Source organism: Salvelinus namaycush, chromosome 7 (genome assembly GCF_016432855.1).
Source record: "Salvelinus namaycush isolate Seneca chromosome 7, SaNama_1.0, whole genome shotgun sequence".
Lineage (NCBI taxonomy): Eukaryota > Metazoa > Chordata > Actinopteri > Salmoniformes > Salmonidae > Salvelinus > Salvelinus namaycush.
Window position 1 is genome coordinate 19945724 of NC_052313.1, and position 19362 is coordinate 19965085.

Genomic DNA, 19362 nt, shown 5'->3' on the forward strand with positions numbered 1-19362 from the left:
ATATTTTGTTCTTAACTGACTTGCCTAGTTAAATAAAGGTTAAATAAAAAAAATAAAAAATGTAAGTGCTGTTATTGTGTAGTGGAATTGTCTAGGCGCGAAATTATAGGTCACACAAGCTCACAGAACGGGACTGCTAATTGCTGAAGCGCATAGCGTGTAAAAATCGTCTGTCTTCGGTTGCAACACTCACTACCGAGTTACAAACTGCCTCTGGAAGCAAAGTCAGCACAATAACTGTTTGTCGGGAGCTTCATGAAATGGGCTTCTATGGCTGAGCAGCAGCACACAAGCCTAAGATCACCATGCGCAATGCCAAGTGTTGGCTGGAGTGGTGTAAAGCTCGCCGCCATTGGACTCTGGAGCAGTGGAAATGTGTTCTCTGGTGATGATTCACGCTTCACCATCTGGCAGTCCGATGGACAAATCTGAGAACGCTACCTGCCCCAATGCATAGTGCCAACTGTAAAGTTTGGTGGAGGAGGAATCATGGTCTGGGGCTGTTTTTCATGGTTCGGGCTAAGCCCCTTAGTTCCAGTGAAGAGATATACGAACGCATTATAGATGATTCTGTGCTTCCAACTTTGTGGCAACAGTTTGGGGAAGGCCCTTTCCTTTTTCAGCATGACAATGCCCCCGTGCACAAAGCAAAGTCCATACAGAAATGGTTTATCGAGATTGGTGTGGAAGAACTTGACTGGCCTGCACAGAGCCCTGACCTCAACCCTATCGAACACCTAATGCTCGTGGCTGAATGGAAGCAAGTCCCTGCAGCCATGTTCCAACATCTAGTGGAAAGCCTTCCCAGAAGAGTGGAGGCTGTTATAGCAGCACAGGGAGGACCAACAACATATTAATGCCCATGATTTTGGAATGAGATGTTTGATGAGCAGGTGTCCACATACTTTTGGTAATGTAGTGTACATTACTCATAGGAAGTACATGGACCAGAGTTAAATATGTAATACAGATACAGGTCCAAACCAGGTAGGAAAACAAAAAACAGCACACAATAGTGACATTTAGAAGTATTTCTGACCTTCTAACTTCTGTTAGCTGACAATCTCACCAGACACTACTGGGAACATTGACAGAACATTAGCTAAGATTCCCCTTTAAGTTCTAGTTAGGGATTTAGCTAACAGTATTACGATAACATCCCAAAAACATTCAGTGAATGTTTTTGATAACCAAATCTTTATATATATGTAAAAAAAAAAAAATGTTTTTTGACTGAAATATCATCGGAATGTTCTCCTAACATTCACTAAAATGTTGTGCACAACGTCTTTACCAACCACCATAGATAACACAACGTAGGTGATATAGAGACATGGCATTTTCATTTCATTAATAAGACATTTGAACAGAATTTAATTATACAAACACAACCATATTTTTTATAATTTATCTTAACAATCTGGGGTTTAAACCTGCAATGATTGGCTCCCAAGCCAGGTATTTTATCCTCTGTGCCACCAGGGAGGCCAGTCGTGTATATAGCCATGCCAGTATGGTCAATCAGGAATTCCATGCTTCCTTTTTAGCCTTCTTAGACATAACCAACCCAGGGAAATACTGGTAACTGAGTTATTCACCGTCACTTCACCCATCCTCTTTATATGCTGCATACTTCTGGGCCCATATTTACAAAGTATCCAGGACTATGAGCGCTGATCTAAGATCAGATCATGAAAAATAAGCCAAGGGGGACCTTATCAAAAGTCAACAAGTATGAATTATATCAGGTGTGTTTTTCAAAGTTGTACAGTCAATTTCTATACAATGTTTAATTTTTTACATTTAGTCTAAATTCTGCATTTATAAATCTGGACAAAATGAAGACATCCTCTCTTTTAGTAGAGTATACTGTATCTGAGGGGGGGGGGGGCATGGTGAAAGAATAGTTGGGATTGAACCTGCAATCTCCAGATCTGCAGTGAGATTATTAGCCTTCTGTGCCGACAGGAGATAACTGTGGCGGAACACCATTTTTGAGCTATTAAAATGCTCCCATTCTCTTCATATGCTGTCAACTTCTAACACTTTATGATTTTCTTTCTTCATCACGTGTATCACGTGTAGAAAGTCTTGTCACGTCTAAGAAGGTTAAAAAGATAGCACGGAATTCCTGATTTACCATACCGGCATGGCTACACACTGAGAAAAGAACATGTAAAGCCAAAACCACAGGTAACTGGGTAAGAATGAGAGAGTAGAGAGCTTCAATTCCCAGACACTGCGCAGCGTATGCCTACTTAACTGTCACGAGTATCCATAGTAAACAGTCGTGTTTGTTATGTTCACTATATAGCCCTTGTGAATTATCGTTGTGTGTTCCTTTTGACTCACCTTACGTGTCCTACAGGAGCCACCGTACCTGCCTCCTGTTACGTTGGCTTACGAAAAAATGCGAGGAGAGTTTGCTGGGTACGTACTGAGCGACAATAGCAGAAATCATCAACTGAGTGCCTACAAATGGATGAACCCTTTCTCCCGTCCAGCCATTAACATTCCTGTGGTGTTCGGTGAGTCAGTGTGTGGCAATACTCAGAAGGCATGAACGGCATGCTCTGTGCCTCATCAGGGGTTTGATGATGAAATGCCTTTTGCAGAGTCAGACAGGCCTGCTTAGTCAAGCGCTAAGGTAGCTACAGCTACAGTACGTGCCCAGTCCCGCCTCAAGAGGTACCAAATATGCCAGGCGGAATAGAGTGTGACAGGGGCTAAATACTACGGCACGGCCAGAGTGAGAAAGATTAGCCTGGGCCAGGGAGAGGTCACGGGCTTGATTCATGACTGGGCCATCAGGACTGCATCACATTTTAAGCACTTCCCAAAAGACACAAAATAGAGGGATGATATAGGACACTGCTATAAGAGGGTGATATAGCCACAAAGATTGAAAGGATATGTACTGCATGCATATCCTATATGCTGTACATAAAATATACAGCACAGCAAACCAGTTTTATGGCATCATCAATGCTTACTGTTCCACATCACAGGGCATAACATGCAACTTTTTTCCCTTCAATATGCACAAATGACTTCCTTAACACATCCACGGAAATGTGCCTGCTAAATCAATTATTCACACTGTGTCTCTGTCTCTGTCTCTCTCTCTGTCTCTCTCTCTCTCTGTCTCTCTCTCTCTCTCTCTCTCTCTGTCTCTCTCTCTCTGTCTCTCTCTCTCTGTCTCTCTCTCTCTCTGTCTCTCTCTCTCTCTGTCTCTCTCTCTCTGTCTCTCTCTCTCTGTCTCTCTCTCTCTGTCTCTCTCTCTCTCTCCCTCTCTCTCTGAGCGGGTGTGAGTTATGGCCACATGTATGACATGGCAGGCAGTATATTTCATTGGCGGCATGGCTGTAAATCCGAAAGGACATTTATGGCTGTGGAGATGACACCGACAGGAATAGGGAGAGTGTGTAACAGTGATTACAGGAAAGCTCCACTAGTCCAGCATAGTCTGCAGTGCAGAAAGACAAATTCGGGTTTGAAATTGGTCCACAAAAGCAGGATCCAAATTAGTCTACTGGGGAAGGAGCTCCAAGGTATACAGATGACGATTCCAAATGAGTCCACTCACTGAGAAATTAATCTATGGTACAGAAGGTGCAGAAGGAAGTGGGTCATTGGTGTGCATATAGCCAGCATGGGTAGTCAGCATGGGAGCACTGTATTGATGTTATAGTTACAGTCTGTGGGGAGATAGCAGATCTCACCGACATGGCCCCCATGGAACCAATTCACTGAAGGGAATCAAAAAGGGATGGGGTTATCTTTCCCATTCCTCTTGCACCGACCAGGGTCCCATATTTCCATCAGAGTTCATCTCTTCGCCTCTGCTCTCTGCCTCTTGAACACTCATTTGCTCCATCTCTCGCTCTCTCCCCATCTCTCTCTCCCCCATCTCTCTCTCCCCCATCTCTCTCTGCCCATCTCTCTCTGCCCATCTCTCTCTGCCCATCTCTCTCTGCCCATCTCTCTCTGCCCATCTCTCTCTGCCCATCTCTCTCTGCCCATCTCTCTCTCCCTCATCTCTCTCCCCCATATCTCTCTCCCCGATTTCTCTCTCCCCGATTTCTCTCTCCCCGATTTCTCTCTCCCCGATTTCTCTCTCCCCCTTCTCTCTCCCCATCTCTCTCCCATCTCTCTCTCTCCCATCTCTCTCCCCGATCACTCTCTCCCATCTTTCTCTCCCCATCTCTCCCTCTCCAGTCTCTCTCTCCCTCTGCTCCACCATAGATCTGTCTAACAGGGTGACGTTACATAGAGTCATATCAGGGTGCCACTCACGTTATCAATCCCTCATATCACATTCATGTGCAACAGTGACTTGATGGGACAGACACAGAATGCTAACGCCATCTGTTCTGAGAGAGTCTAAAGACCCTTTCAAAACCTGTTGCAGTTGACACCAACCGAAAGGTTGCTGGTTGGAATCCCAGAGCTGATTAGGTGAAACATCTGTCTGTGCCCTTGAGCAAGGCACTTAACCCCAATTGCTCTGGATAAGAGCGTCTGCTAAATGACAACAACAACAAAAATACTGCTGGGCCCTGAGTGTCACCCATTCGTTCTTTGTGTTACACCCATATTTCAAATCGGGTGGAGATGGAGAATGTGGGTCACCACCAGATGAACACCCCCACATTTGTAATGAAGTCCAGACCAACTAGGTTAGTGGGATAAGGTGGTAATGCAATACATGTAGAACATTTATGAAAGGGGTTGTCCTCCATAACATGAAGACGACAAGATATTACTTTAATGCTTACCTTCTATTTGACGTGAAACACATGTGGGATTGAAAAAACAAACAAAGGGAAGCAATTACTCCTAAAACATACCAGGTCAGATTCTTTTTCATTGCAGTTCTATTTTGAAATAAATGCATTATTGAATATTTAAGGCATACAGTGCTTTTTCACACTGTCAAAGTCACCCAGTGAGTTCCACAGATGCTGTGTGTTCCAGCTATGTGGGGTTTGGCTCGGTGCCATGGTCCTCCCTTGCCTCAGTGCTGGGGGATACACGGGAGAACCCACAAGGACACTGTGACGTAGATACAGGAAGTCCGTTCACTCTGTCACACAAGAACCGCACAGTAGGTAGTGAGGCGACAGAGAGGAACTCCTTAGCACACACACGCACGTACACACATACACACCTACACACATTCTCTTTAGGCTCTTCTGTGAGCCGGCAAAAATCACCAGTCAGTGTAACTGTGACATAAAAGGTAACTTTGACAAATACACAATATTATAATAAACCCACCAATAAATTAGTAAATCAATGAATATCTAATGGCTTGTTTTCTGGAGTTGGCTCATTGATCACAAATTGATAGTGTAAGCCTGAGACTTCTCTTGTACAGACTACAGACTTAACAAAGTGTTACGACAAAAGGGAGGGAGCAGAATGGTATGCGTTGAGAGGTGAAGTTGAACTGTTCTAAGGATACTCAGCGGCAGCATCAAGGAACCCACAAAGACGTTGCTTCCCAGGGGCTCCCCTTTTCAAGTCTCTCTCTCTGCTCCGCGCGAAGAAGAGAAATAATCTCAATGTCAGACACGAGTCCTCGACAAACACACAGCAACACTACAGCTTTCCCAATTAACTGTGTTGCGTTAACGCACAGCAGGCCAATGAAACAGTCCCAAACTTCTCCACCTTGATCCTGCTTTTTTTCCCCTTCCGGGACTTCAATGACAAATCCTTACTTTGGAAAAGTACCTTTGTTCTGGTGTGGACAAACATTTTGTTCCTAACCAAGTAGGTAAACTGAGCATGCACAGTATACAAACTAAGACATAAAGATAGGTGGGGGAAACAATAATATCCCACAGGCACACCAAGGTTTGAGTCTTCCCCTATCTAGAATCCTTACTTTGCACAGAGCTTTGAGGCCACTGTGTCAACTGCATTTCCCCGGCCAGTGTCAACATTCTCAAGAACAATGTCTGCGAGATGAATTAAATGTACTTGCCAAATACTCAGTGTAGCAGAGACAGACAGTCGAGGGGGACACACAATAGGGACACTTCCCAACCTGTCTGACTGCAGCCTGTCACCAACTCTTCTCACAGTTCCTACACCTTACATCACTTTCTTCACCCTGTTCATGTCATGCATTTCTCAGATTTGCCTTTCAAAATGGCAGGCTCCCCCAAGCCCTGAGTTCAGTCATGTTCACAAAAGACATGTGTCAGGGTAGAATTATATCCCCTTAACAGACACACGACGCCATCGAGGATCCATCGACGCCGACCAAGATCCATTAAGGATGAACGCATTATCATTATCAAGTCAGAGTCAGCACAGGGACAGGGAGGGAGAGGGCAGGCTTGTCCTCAGCTGTATGGCTCTAGAGTCTCGTGAACTAAACCAGGCCAAATGGTCACAGACACAAGGTCCTAACTATATAAAGGTCTGTCATAAAAACGGATTTGGAATGGAACAGCATTGAAGTACTTAACAATCAACCAAGGGTATAAGCTATTTTCACATCTACCTCCATTCTATATTGTATAGTGTGTGTATTGTTTTGTGACGTACACGTACTGTATAATGCTTTTCCCTTGCTGGCGTCTTGCCATACCTCCCTGGGTTCAAACCTGAAGACACTTGAATAAACTAGTGACACTGTCACAGAAACAAGGTACAGTTTCTAGAATACCCAGAGACCACTAGCAACCCTAGACCACTGTCAACCCTAGACCACTGTCAACCCTACCAACCCAGCAGTCAGACTCACCTCTCTCTGCCAAACAGGGTTGATGGTGTTACAGACAATGCGGGAGCGTTTCTCCTGGCCGTGGTGGGGCAGCGCGGGGTAGAGGCTGTGCTTGCCGGGCTGGATGGCGATCTTCAGGTAGGGGTCAGGGTTGAAGAACATGCCCTTCTTCAGCCCCACCGCTTGGACATCTGAGAGAGGGAGAGAGAGAGAGAGAGTCATATAGACTGTATTCTGTAGTTTGAAGGGATGTAACTATATTCTCTCTAAATATTCCCTCTCCAGGATGGCAGGTAGCCTAGCGTTTAAGAGTGTTGGGCCAGGAACAGAAAAGTTGCTTGGTTGGAATCCCCGAGCTGACTAGGTGAAATATCTGTCAATGTTCCCTTGAGCAAGGCACTTAACTCTAATCGCTCCTGTAAGTCAGACACAGTAAGAGTGTCTGCTACATTACTCAAATGTAAAGAAAAAGTAAGACAAAATGGGTGACGTACGGTAAAAGCTGGTGGTTGGGCGAGAGAAACAGGAAGATAAAAAACGTGGAAACAGGGCGAGAAAGATAGAATTCTACAAACCACTCAAGAGCCTGATAACCTGTTCAAATATTCATCCCCTAACAGAGGGAGACTGAGCGATCAAACGCAGTGTGTGGATCTGGCTGTTAATGGTTCTGGGCCTTGTTTACAACTCGGCCTCTAGTCGTACCCCATTGATCAAAGCTTGTGGCGGTGTAGTTCTCTCTCTCCCTCTGCGTGTCCGCTGCCTATAGCTGCTCTGGGCCACTCGATAAATCACAAACAATAGCCTGGGCCAGGAGATCCCCCCCTTTCAGACTGTAAGCGCTAGCTCCCTCTCCTCCACTCCAATCAACCCCGCTCTCTCTCTCTCTCTCTGTCTCTCTCTCTGTCTCTCTCTCTGTCTGTCTCTCTGTCTGTCTGTCTGTCTGTCTGTCTGTCTGTCTGTCTGTCTGTCTGTCTGTCTGTCTGTCTGTCTGTCTGTCTTTGGTGTGAATATATAGGGCTGTACATGCTGCACCTCTAGGGGGGTGACTGTGGTAGCAGACAAGGAGGACCAGGGGAAGGAGGGTTTGTGTATAACGGGAGACGGGGTACAGACAGCAGTCAACACTGGCCTGCTTGGTAGCTAAGTCGCTAATGCTCATATTTGTACCAGCATTTCTAAAGCAGTAGCAAGAGAGAAGTGGTTATGAATGAAATATATATGAGAACACGACACGGTCAATGGCTAAAGCCACACAGTGTGGCGGGGTTGAACGATGTATGTGCGTTAAAAGAGAGTGTGTGTAGCTTCACTGCGTCTGGTGAAATGTTAGTGCTCGTTTGGGGTATAGTTTCATTGTTTGAGGAAAGCTTGGATAGAGTGGCAAAAGCTTTTCAGCTTTTACTCCAGGTAAGGGAGTAGTGGGCGGGAAAAGGGAGGATACGTGAAAATACAGAATACGTTTCATCTTGTGGCGCCTCCCATTTCTCATAGTAACATCTATTAGCTGAACATTTACACAAATAACAGTTCTGGACTACTCTTCACATTATGTTGCCCTCGTACCATATAGTTACTCAATAAGTACTTCAATAACCAGAATGTACATGGTGCAGTAAAATAGGTGAATTAAAACTGTGTTCAAATGACTAATATAGTTACTATGTAGATACATGTACAGTAACTACACCTTAATGCAAATTCCATATAATAACATGCCAAAGTCCAAAGTGTGACCCCTTTATGTGCACGTGAAAGGATGGCCTTGGTTTCAGCTCCTCTTTAGAGAGCGACAAAAGGAAGGTAAATGTGGACCTGCAGTAGTCAGAGCCTTGAAAGAGGACCCCTGAAGGGTTCCTGAAGATGAAAGCCTATATTGAACGCGGTCAGCGAATCAAATGGAGCATTCCAACAGGCATCTGAAAGACAGCTACATTTGGAAGGTAGCTCCAGAGGCCCTATCCATAGCAATGTGAAAAACAGCTACAGTACAGATTGCCAGGGCATCAGTGACACTTGTGGGGGATGTTGAGCTGTGGAGGCATGGGCACAGTACAGTAGGGCCAGATACAACAAGCCCCAGGCAGTGCATGGGCGATTGGCTCTTAACAGAGCACAACAACAAACACTTCCAAAATATAACTACACATTTGCTTTTAAAGAGAACTAGAAAGTGTATGTATAGCTAAGGACAAAGATGCAGTTTATCCACCTACCATGGAGAGAGAAAGAGAGAGAGAGAAACTGCATTGAAAGTTTTCGCCAATGCTCTTGCTCAAATAGATATAGACAAATTCCAAAGCTACAGATGCCTCCAAAATGTCAGTAGTGGTACCTTACCACTAGAACCGCCATAGGTCAACGGTCACGGACGTTTGATTTTGTAAAAATAAAATAAAAATATAAGCCATGTCCTGCTCCTTCCCTGACTTTTCCTAAATGTTTGTATTTTACACTGCTCGTTTGTCAGAATTTTGAAATCACAAAAAAAGCATTTAGAGCCTTTTTACCTGTTTTATTCACACCTATTCCCAACCTAACCTGCTAAGAAATGTGCTGTAGAACGTTGGTACCCAGTCAGGTGCTAAAGCTTCTCTCTCTCTCTCTACTCACTGAATGAATGACAAATGGATGAATGGGCGATAATTGTGCACCTTACTTCACAATTGAATTTAAATTAGGCCTAACTGAATGATAAGGAGGGTGAAGAGGTTGATTTAATTCAGTTTAGTGTAATGATGCGTTTGTTATGCCTATTTATCAGCAGCAAATAATTTGACAGCACGCCTTTGGGGTTGATACCACTGTCTTTTACATTTTACTTTGTAAAAAGAAGCTGTTATGGAACCGTTTATTTACTATAACTCTGATACTAATCAAATGTATTGTAAGGGTAACAAAAACATTCTATATGTTGCAGTCGGCCTTTAGAATAATGTAAAACATATCCTTGACTCTAATCCAACTTGATGAGCGGGAAACAAACGATGCCAGTCAGCCTGCACAGCCGGCCCATCAAAACTACACCTAAACTATACCGAAACTAATTTCACACATAATAAAAGTTAGCCTGTAGACAAGTATCAGATAGAGAATATTCTGCAGTTTCTATTACACTTACCTATTATTGTCAAATAACTCTCATAATTCAAGAGGTACAGCTCTAATTCCAAATGTCACTTTTCAAGAATATCCTTGCATTCAGCACATGCCCATTTGGCCAGCAACATTGCTCTGGCTACTAAGCAAAAACTAGAAACATAATAAATTACAATTACAATATATTTATTTATGCAATTCATCCTTTACAATTGTTCATGCACTGGTGCTTTTGTTTAGGAATACAGCAAATCATTTCACCCGTGACCTGGCTGTCACGAATCCCGCTTCCTGAGTCTGTTTTTGCCTGTGTTCTGGCCTGGAGTGTTTTTTCCGGTGTCCTGGAACGCACCCTGTCTGGTTGCCGGGCGACGTAGCTAGTTGGAGGATCTCTGAGTACCCGCACCTGTATCCCATCAGCTATCTGCACACCTGGTCCTGATCATCACCCCTCCACTTCATAAGCGCTGACCTGACATCCATTCCCTGCCGGATCGTTAGCCATGAACAGTATGTTGTGCCAGCGTATCAGCCTCCAGTTTGATAGAGTTTGTTTTGTTGTTTTGTACGTCTTGCTTGCCTTGAACTTACCTCCGTTTGTTCTGTCTACAGTCATTCACCCGGAACACTCACCCCATTCCTGCCTGGTCGTCGGTGGCTTCTGTTACTCCCTTGGATCTGCCTATTCACTCCCATCAACTCACCTCCGCTGCCCGCTCCGCCACCTGGATCTTTCTACCTCTACGTTTAAACTTGTAAATAAATACTCACCTTCATCCTACTCTCCTTGTCCTGGTCTGCTTCTGGGTTCTACTTTAGAAAAGCGTGACACTGGCTGGTTCTACTATTCACTTTTCAGTTTCTATTTTGCCAAAAGAAGCTGTAACTGGACTTTATTAATTACTATAACTCTATTACTAATCGAATCTACAAATAAAGTTGATCAAATGGATTACACTGTCATGTTTTTATTGTAAGGGTAACGAAAATAGTCTATAGGCCTACGTTTTCCCTACGACTTTGTAGAATTATACAAAACATATCCTTGACACTATCTAAACAAATAACTATTGATATAATTGTTTTAAAAGGATATAGTTATTCACGCAATTAATCCTTTATAGTAGTTGATGCACTATTTATCAAGTGGTGGTGCTTATGTTTGATCACCTTGCGGGTTGATATGCATCTGATGCATATGCTAAACGTGCGCCCGGAACGTTCTCTAGCGGGTACTTATAGGCTGAATGGGCCAGGAGGTTCTGGTGTTAAAAAGCAGAGCTTTATGCATTGTTGACTATACCCTCTCCCGCTAAAATGAAACATTGACAATATCGACACAAAGCCTGATATAGAACCAAAACAAGGGAGCGTCTCTCCTTAGTCTAAAATAGACCACATTTATAAATCAATTGACTGACATTGAGCCTGACCTTCTGAACTAAAATAGACCTGAAGAGAAAGAAAGAGGTATCAATGGTGCCAAACAGAGCTTCTCCTGTCCCATGTGACACCCTGTGTTAAAAGAGGGATGGAGGGATGGAGGAAGAGTGACTCACTTGAGAGAGAGAAACTGATGAGCCTTCTGTTGCCAAGACTCTGTGTGACCTCCTGGCTGACCACTGGCTTCAGCACCTGTGTGGAAAGAAACAGAGAGAAAGAGAGAAAATGAGAGAGCAATGAGAGATAGACAGGAACAGAGAGGAAGGAAGCGACATTACAGTAGGGAGTGAGTTACATGCTGTACCTCCCCTTACCTTCCCTCCCCCTCTCTTCTCCTCGTCCTCCTTATCTGTCCTGTCCTGTCTGGGAAGTGAGATCCAGTATTTCAGGGCCATTACAATGGGCCTGGTTGAGGGCTGGGGATCAATAGCCTTGCATTCATTAGGGCTCAATTGATCCGGTCTCCAGGAAGGAAGGGGAAGAGCAGGGAGAGGCCCCCAGGGAGAGGCCTTCTCAGAACAGGGAAAACTATAGCTGCATCAGCCCTCCCATCCAGGGCTCTCTGATGGGGGAAACACCAACACCCAGAACCCATCAGCTGTCTCTGACATAGTGGAGAAAATTGTGTGTGTGTGTCAACACTGTATTTACTACACTAGAGATTCACAAATCTGTACCGTGCCCTCAAAACCCTTTTGATATCTCGGTGGGAAGTGACTTTGCCCACCATTTTCTAAATGTTTATTACAAAACAAAAGCCTTAAATGCCAGTAAACAGAAACAATTGGCAAGCGAACAAAATAACCTTAAGAGCAGGTGTTTGGACCAGTTGTAGACAAAGAAATGCAAATCCTTTGGTCCTGAACATAAAACAGAGGCCAACAACAAGGTCTATTCACAGATTATACCGTAACACAGAGAGATTAACATAATCTGACTGCCAGATTAATCAAATTACAGCTGAACCATAGATTCAGTCACAAAATGAATTTGCACTAGTTTCACAATAACAAGATTATAAAAATGTGAGATTTTTTTTTTTTATCCTGAATTAAAAGATGTCAAAGAAAACTGGTTGAATCAAAGTTGTTTCCACATCATTTCAACCACCGTTGAATCAACGTAGAAAGCTGATTGGATTTGCAACAAGCAATCAACGTAAAGGCATTTCATATTTTTTTCACTTTTAACCTAAATCCAACGACATTTGTTGTTGAATTCATGTTAGTTCACAACTCAACCAAATGTAATCAAAACTAAACGTTGATCTGATGTCTGAGCCCAGTTGGAGGGTGAGACATGATTGATGAGGAGAGGCAGTAATCGATCGTCCTACTTCCTGCAAATAATGCATTTAGGTTGAGGAGGGGCCAAGTGGAGAAAACAAATACTTCGATAACTATCTGACTTGTAGAGGTTTTAATTTCTGCTCTTGAAAGATCCAATATTGTTTCTACCAAACGACGCATATATTTTCAGGAATGTCTCAATATGGACTGTACCCATCAGTCTTCAAAGGTGAGTTAAAAAAATACATGTTTAAGCACTCTGTCCCCACTATTTGACTTAGCAGGCAATGCTCTTACTCAAGATCAAGCCGTACTACATCTGCAGAGTGGATATGAATTACATTAAAGGGCAAAAGCCATAAATAGACAACGAGCGGATCTGTCGGACAGCTCTCCCATATCACCTTCCTTGTTCTATCATTGTCCGAGACAAAAGAGGAAGTGAGACATCCTACTCCCTCAGTTTTTTCTGGTTCATATACAGTTAATGAACTAAGCAGACCAGACCCAGCTGCTAATGCATGGGTGCCTATGGGAGAGCCACCCTGTTAAGCAGATCGGAACTGACCATTTTTTTTCAATGGTAAACGGCCTGAGTGGGACATCTTCATTTGTCTACCATCTTTGTCATCTTCCAGTTCAGAGAACAAAACCTCTAATTGAATCCAATGGTGTAGAAGTCATCACAATGAAAGAGAGATAGAGAGAGAGAGATGCTAGATTAGAGTCATCACATAGTGTACACAGACAGTGGAACAGAGAGCTTTGCTGACAAAAGGAGATTGCTATGGTAGGAGTGTGTCTATAAAAGCCATGGGATGTGGTGGGGTAGGACCTAGTACATATGTGCATTAATATTAAAGATGGCACCGATAGAGATGGCAGCTTCGCTTCTAGTCCTTAGGAAACTGTGCAGTATTTAGTTTTTTTATGTTTTATTTCTTACATTGTTAGTCCAGAAAACCTTAAGTGTTATTACATACAGCCGGGAAGAACTATTGGATATCAGAGAGATGCCAATTCACCAGCACAACCAGAATTACGACCAGGAATACGACTTTCCCAAAGCGGATCCTTTGTCTGCACCTCCCAAGGCATTTGAACTGATTCCAGAGGCCGACCCAAAACAACGCCACCGGAGGAGAGGGTGCGGGAGCGGTCTTCTAGTGAGGCTTCGGATGCGCGCACAGAACCCACCGCTTCCGAGTATATTACTTGCTAATGTCCAGTCCCTAGGTAACAAAGTCGACATAATCAGGGCAAGTGTTGCTTTCCAAAGAGATATCCGGGATTGTAACATACTCTGTTTCATGGAAACATGGCTAGCTTGGGACATGCTGTCTGAGTCAGTAGCCAACGGGATTTTCAGTGCATCGCGCCGACAGGATTAAACATCTCTCCAGTAAGAAGAAGGGTGGGGGTGTGTGTTTCATGATTAACGACTCATGGTGTAATTGTAACAACATACAGGAACTCATGTCCTTTTGTTCACCTGACCTAGAATTCCTCACAATCAAATGCCAACCGTATTATCTCCCAAGAGAACTCTCCTCGGTTATTGTCACAGCCGTGTATATCCCCCCGCAAGCGGATACCAAGACGCAATCAAGGAACTTCACTGGACTTTATGCAAACTGGAAACCATATATCCTGAGGCTGCATTTATTGTAGCTGGGGATTTTAACAAAGTTAATTTGAGAACAAGGCGACCTAAATTCTATCAGCATATTGATTGCAGTACACAAGGGATTAACATGCTCGACCATTGCTACTCTAACTTCCACAATGCACACAAGGCCCCCGCCCTCCTTTTGGCAAATCTGACCATGACTCCATCTTGTTGCTCTCCTCCTATAGGCAGAAACTAAAACAAGAAGAACCCGTGCTTAGGTCTATCCAACGCTGGTCTGACCAATCGGATTCGACGCTTCAAGATTGCTTTGATCACGTGGACTGGGATATGTTCCGGGTAGCCTCAGACAACAACATTGGTGTATACGCTGACTCGGTGAGCGAGTTTATAAGGAAGTGTATAGAAGGTGCTGTACCCACTGTGACTATTAAAACCTTCCCTAACCAGAAACCGTGGATTGATGGCAGCATTTGCGCAAAACTGAAAGCACGTACCACCGCATTTAATTATGGCAAGGCAACTGGGAATATGGCAGAAAACAAACAGTGTAGTTATTCCCTCCGTAAGGCAATCAAACAAGTAAAGTGTTAGTACAGAGACAAAGTGGAGTCGCAATTCAACGGCTCAAACACGAGACGCATGAGGCAGGGTCTACAGAAAACGACATCTTGCTTCCAGACATATTAAACAACTTCTTTGCTCGCTTTGAGGACAATACAGTGCCACCGATGCGGCCCACTACCAAAGACTGTAGGCTCTCCTTCTCCGTGGCCGACGTGAGTATAACATTTAAACGTGTTAACCCTCGCAAGGCTGCCGGCCCAGATGGCATCCCTAGTTGCGTCCTCAGAGCATGCGCAGACCAGCTGGCTGGTGTGTTTACGGACATATTCAATCAATCCCTATCCCAGTCTACTGTCCCCCCGCTTCAAGATGGCCACCATTGTTCCTGTTCCCAAGAAAGCCAAGGTAACTGAACTAAATGACTAATTCTGTCATAATGAAGTGCTTTGAGAGACTAGTCAAGGATCATATCACCTCCACCCTACCTGTCACCCTGACACACTTCAATTTTCTTACCGCCCCAATAGGTCCACAGATGATGCAATCGCCGTCACACTGCACACTGCCCTATCCTATCTGAACAAGAGGAATACCTATGTAAGAATGCTGTTAATTTACTACAGCTCAGCATTCAACACCATAGCACCCTCCAAACTCATCATTAAGCTTGAGTCCCTGGGTCTTGACCCCGCCCTGTGCAACTGGGTCCTGGACTTCCTGACGGGCCGCCTCCAGGTGGTGAAGGTAGGAAACAACATCTCCACTCCGCTGATCTCAGCCCCCTCCTGTACTTCCTGTTCACCCACGACTGTGTGGCCATGCACGACTCCAACTCAATCATCAAGTTCGCAGACGACACAACAGTGGTAGGCTTGATTACCAACAATGACGAGACAGCCTACAGGAGGTGAGGGCCCTTGGAGTGTGGTGTCAGGAAAATATCCTCTCACTCAATGTCAGCAAAACAAAAAAGATGATCGTGGACTTCAGGAAACAGCAAAGGGAGCACCCCCCTATCTACATCGAAGGGACAGCAGTGGAAAGTTTTAAGTTCCTCGGTGTACATATCACCGACAAACTGAAATGGTCCACACACACAGATAGTGTGGTGAAGAAGGCGCAACAGCACCTCTTCAAACCCTCACTAACTTTTACAGGTGCACAATCGAGAGCATCCTGTCGGGCTATATCACTGCCTGGTACGGTAACTGCACCGCCCACAACCGCAGGACTCTCCAGTGGGTGGTGCGGTCTGCACGATGCATCACCGGGGGCAAACTACCTGCCCTCCAGGACACCTACAACACCCGATGTCACAGGAAGGTGAAAAAAATCAATAAGGACAACAACCACCCGAGCCACTGCCTGTTCACCCCACTTCCATCAAGAAGGCGAGGTCAGTACAGGTGCATCAACGCTGGGACCGAGAGACTGAAAAACAGCTTCTATCTCAAAGCCATCAGATTGTTAAACAGCCATCACTAGCACAGAGAGGCGGCTGCCTACCTACAGAATTGATATCACTTGAATAAATGGAACACTAGTCACTTTAATAATGCCACTGTAATAATGTTTACATATCTCGCATTACTTATCTCATATGTATATCCTGTATACTGTATCCTACACTATCTATTCTATACCATCTATTGCATCTTAGCCGCTCTGGCATTGCTCATCCATATATTTTATATTTATATATTCTTATCCCATTCCTTTACTAGATTGTGTGTATTAGGTTTTGTTGTGGAATTTGTTAGATATTAGGTTTTGTTGTGGAATTGATAGATATTACCTGTTAGATACTGCTGCACTGTCGGCTCTAGAAGCATGAGCATTTCACTACGCTCGCAATAACATCTACTAACCATGTGTATGTGACCAATACAATTTGATTTGATTTGATATGTCCCTTTTCCACTGCAGGGTTTTACACCGGTGCTTTGTCTTTCCACCCCTGAGGCCCCCCAAAAAGCCTATGGCCATGGCCCAGGTGAACCTACTCTGACTTGAGGCCAGACTAGGGCCACTGGGGTATTGATAGGTCGAGTCAGATTCAGCGAGGCAGCGTCAGATTCAAAGGCAGAGGGAGAGAGAATGAGAAGAGGAGAGGGGGATTCTCCTCTGCAGTGCGGCTGCTCTGCTGACTGCTAAGGCTGGCGCCCCACTGAGTGAAAAGCTTACACAGCGGTCCTGTCAGCTCAGCACATGGCACGGCTTAGACTAAAGAGTCAGGACACAGTGAGGACAGAGACGCATACATACATATACATTATGCTGACATAGATGCGCGTGTGCATTGCCCTGCACGCGCACGCGCACGCGCACACACACACACACACACACACACACACACACACACACACACACACACACACACACACACACACACACACACACACACACACACACACACACACACACACACACACACAGAGAGCATAGAGACACAATCACTCCCAGTTTCAAAGACACAAAGACACATTTACACCTCAAAACGAGATCCATGACATGGACAGAGCAGATAACCACACACACTCCCACCGCCGATCACACGGCGGAGGGAGAACCAAGCTTCTACAATGGAGGTAGACCTGAGCCAAACACTGTCATTTTTGTAAATAACTTCACCTAATTTCTAATGTAAGAGAGGGCTTTGAGAGTGATGAAAGAGTGGGAGCAAAGAGGGCCCAGTTCATCTGGAGAAGTGAGGCAAAGAGAGTCACACAGACGGTGATGGGCAGATAACACTGATGATAAATACATCTCTACCCCCCCCCCCAATTCACCGCAACAAATCTCCTCCCTGCAGATGCAGATGCAGATGCCCACAACGGCGACCCAATATGTCTGGGACCTCCTGTGGGTTCTGGCATTTTACCAGTATGGGTACACTGATGGATGGGAAGAACAGGTTATAAGGTTTACATCCCAGCTCTGTGGATGTCACCATACATTGTGTTGTTTAGTATTATGGCTGTGGGTTTCTCAGTCAAGCCATTTGTAATCTAGTACACATTCTTGGAAGGAGAGTCCCTTGAGAGGAAACGCCAAGCCAGTAACACAGATAACACAGTGTGTGTGTGTGTGTGTGTGTGTGTGTGTGTGTGTGTGTGTGTGTGTGTGTGTGTGTGTGTGTGTGTGTGTGATCTGAGATGAAACACAAGAGACGATAGGGACAGTTCCACACTGATTCTCTGATTTGACAGGCTCCTTATCTCAGTACACAGCCACCTCTCCTACAGCCTGAGGTTAGTATGCAAGCGACAACACATGACAGTTAAAGTGAACACCACTTTGTACATTTTTGATACAGAAATGCTATCATTTAACTACTAGATTGACACCTGCTACTTAGACGACGCCTACGCTGAATATAAATGATTTAATACACTAAGCGACAACCATCTTCAAACTTCAAGCGTTATGCCCTTTGGCAGAATAGAGCAGAACACTACCAGGAGTTAACAAAACAGATACTGTCACACATAGGAAGAGAGAGAGTGGGGAGGGAGAGAGAGAGCGAGAGAACGAGAGAGAGAGAGAGAGAAAGAAAGAGAAAGAGAAGGAGAGAGAAAGTAAGAGGTCGAGGGTGAGAGTGAGAGGCAGAGAAAGTGAGAGGTAAAGTGTGAGAGTGAGCAGTAGAGAAAGAGAGGACAAGAGAGTACAAGAAGCAGAGAGAAATGAACTGGCCATCTATTACCCAGGCCAGCCAGGTGAGTAGAGTCCTCCTCCTCCTCCTCTCAGTGCGTCTCGGAGACACCATCAGTCACAGCTGTTGGCCGTCTCTCCATGAATCACACACCACACACACAAACACACTTCGCCTCATCGGTCCAAAGCGGCCGAGCATGTCCACTCCATCATCTATCTTCCTGACAGGCGTCAGTACTGTAGTGAAGCACTGAAGCTAGGGCCCCCTTCCTCTGCCCATGTCCGTTTGATGTGTACTCTAGCTCAACCACTTCAGCCTTCTCTCTCCCTCTGACAAGGTGAGGTTATTTTAAACCAGGAATACAGTAGTCAGATCAGGTTTAGAGGTGATCAGCATTTCTGGTGGCCACGCCAGCACAACGGCAGGCAGCCGCGGTAACACTATAGCTAGCCTAGCTTAGGTCAAACACTGCACTACCAGCCAGGACCAACGTTCAATGTTGAATTAAGAAGTATGCAATGACAGGTCTACGGGCTTATGTTATCAAAGCAAAAGGACAGGAGATGGTAGAAGCCAATGCAGTCAAAGTGACTCACAAAATGACTGGCCAACACACACAACACAACACTGTGTTGACTTTAATGCAGGGAAATTTAAATCAGTTTCACCGAATTTCAATCAGCATGTTAAATGTGCAACCAGAGGGGAAAAAAATATTCTAGACCACCTTTACTCCACACATAGAGACGCGTACAAAGCTCTCCCTCGCCCTCCATTTGGCAAATCTGACCATAACTCTATTGTCACGTTCCTGACCTGTTTTCCCTTGTTTTGTATTTGTTTAGTATGGTCAGGGCGTGAGTTGGGGTGGGCATTCTATGTTATGTGTTTCTATGTTGGGTTCAATGTATTAGCCTGATATGGTTCTCAATTAGGGGCA

At 44.7% G+C, this 19362-nt stretch overlaps 1 protein-coding gene across 1 annotated transcript in view; it reads right to left on the reverse strand.

Moving 5' to 3' along the window:
* The window catches only part of LOC120050651 (E3 ubiquitin-protein ligase HECW1), a 71707-nt gene that overhangs the window by 39229 nt on the left and 13116 nt on the right, over positions 1-19362 (reverse strand). Inside the window, exons 5-6 of the mRNA XM_038997231.1 lie at positions 11398-11473; positions 6761-6930 (exon numbers count right to left, since the gene is read on the reverse strand). Of these exons, the coding sequence (XP_038853159.1) occupies positions 6761-6930; positions 11398-11473 (246 nt within the window). The remainder of the gene's footprint in view (positions 1-6760; positions 6931-11397; positions 11474-19362) is intronic.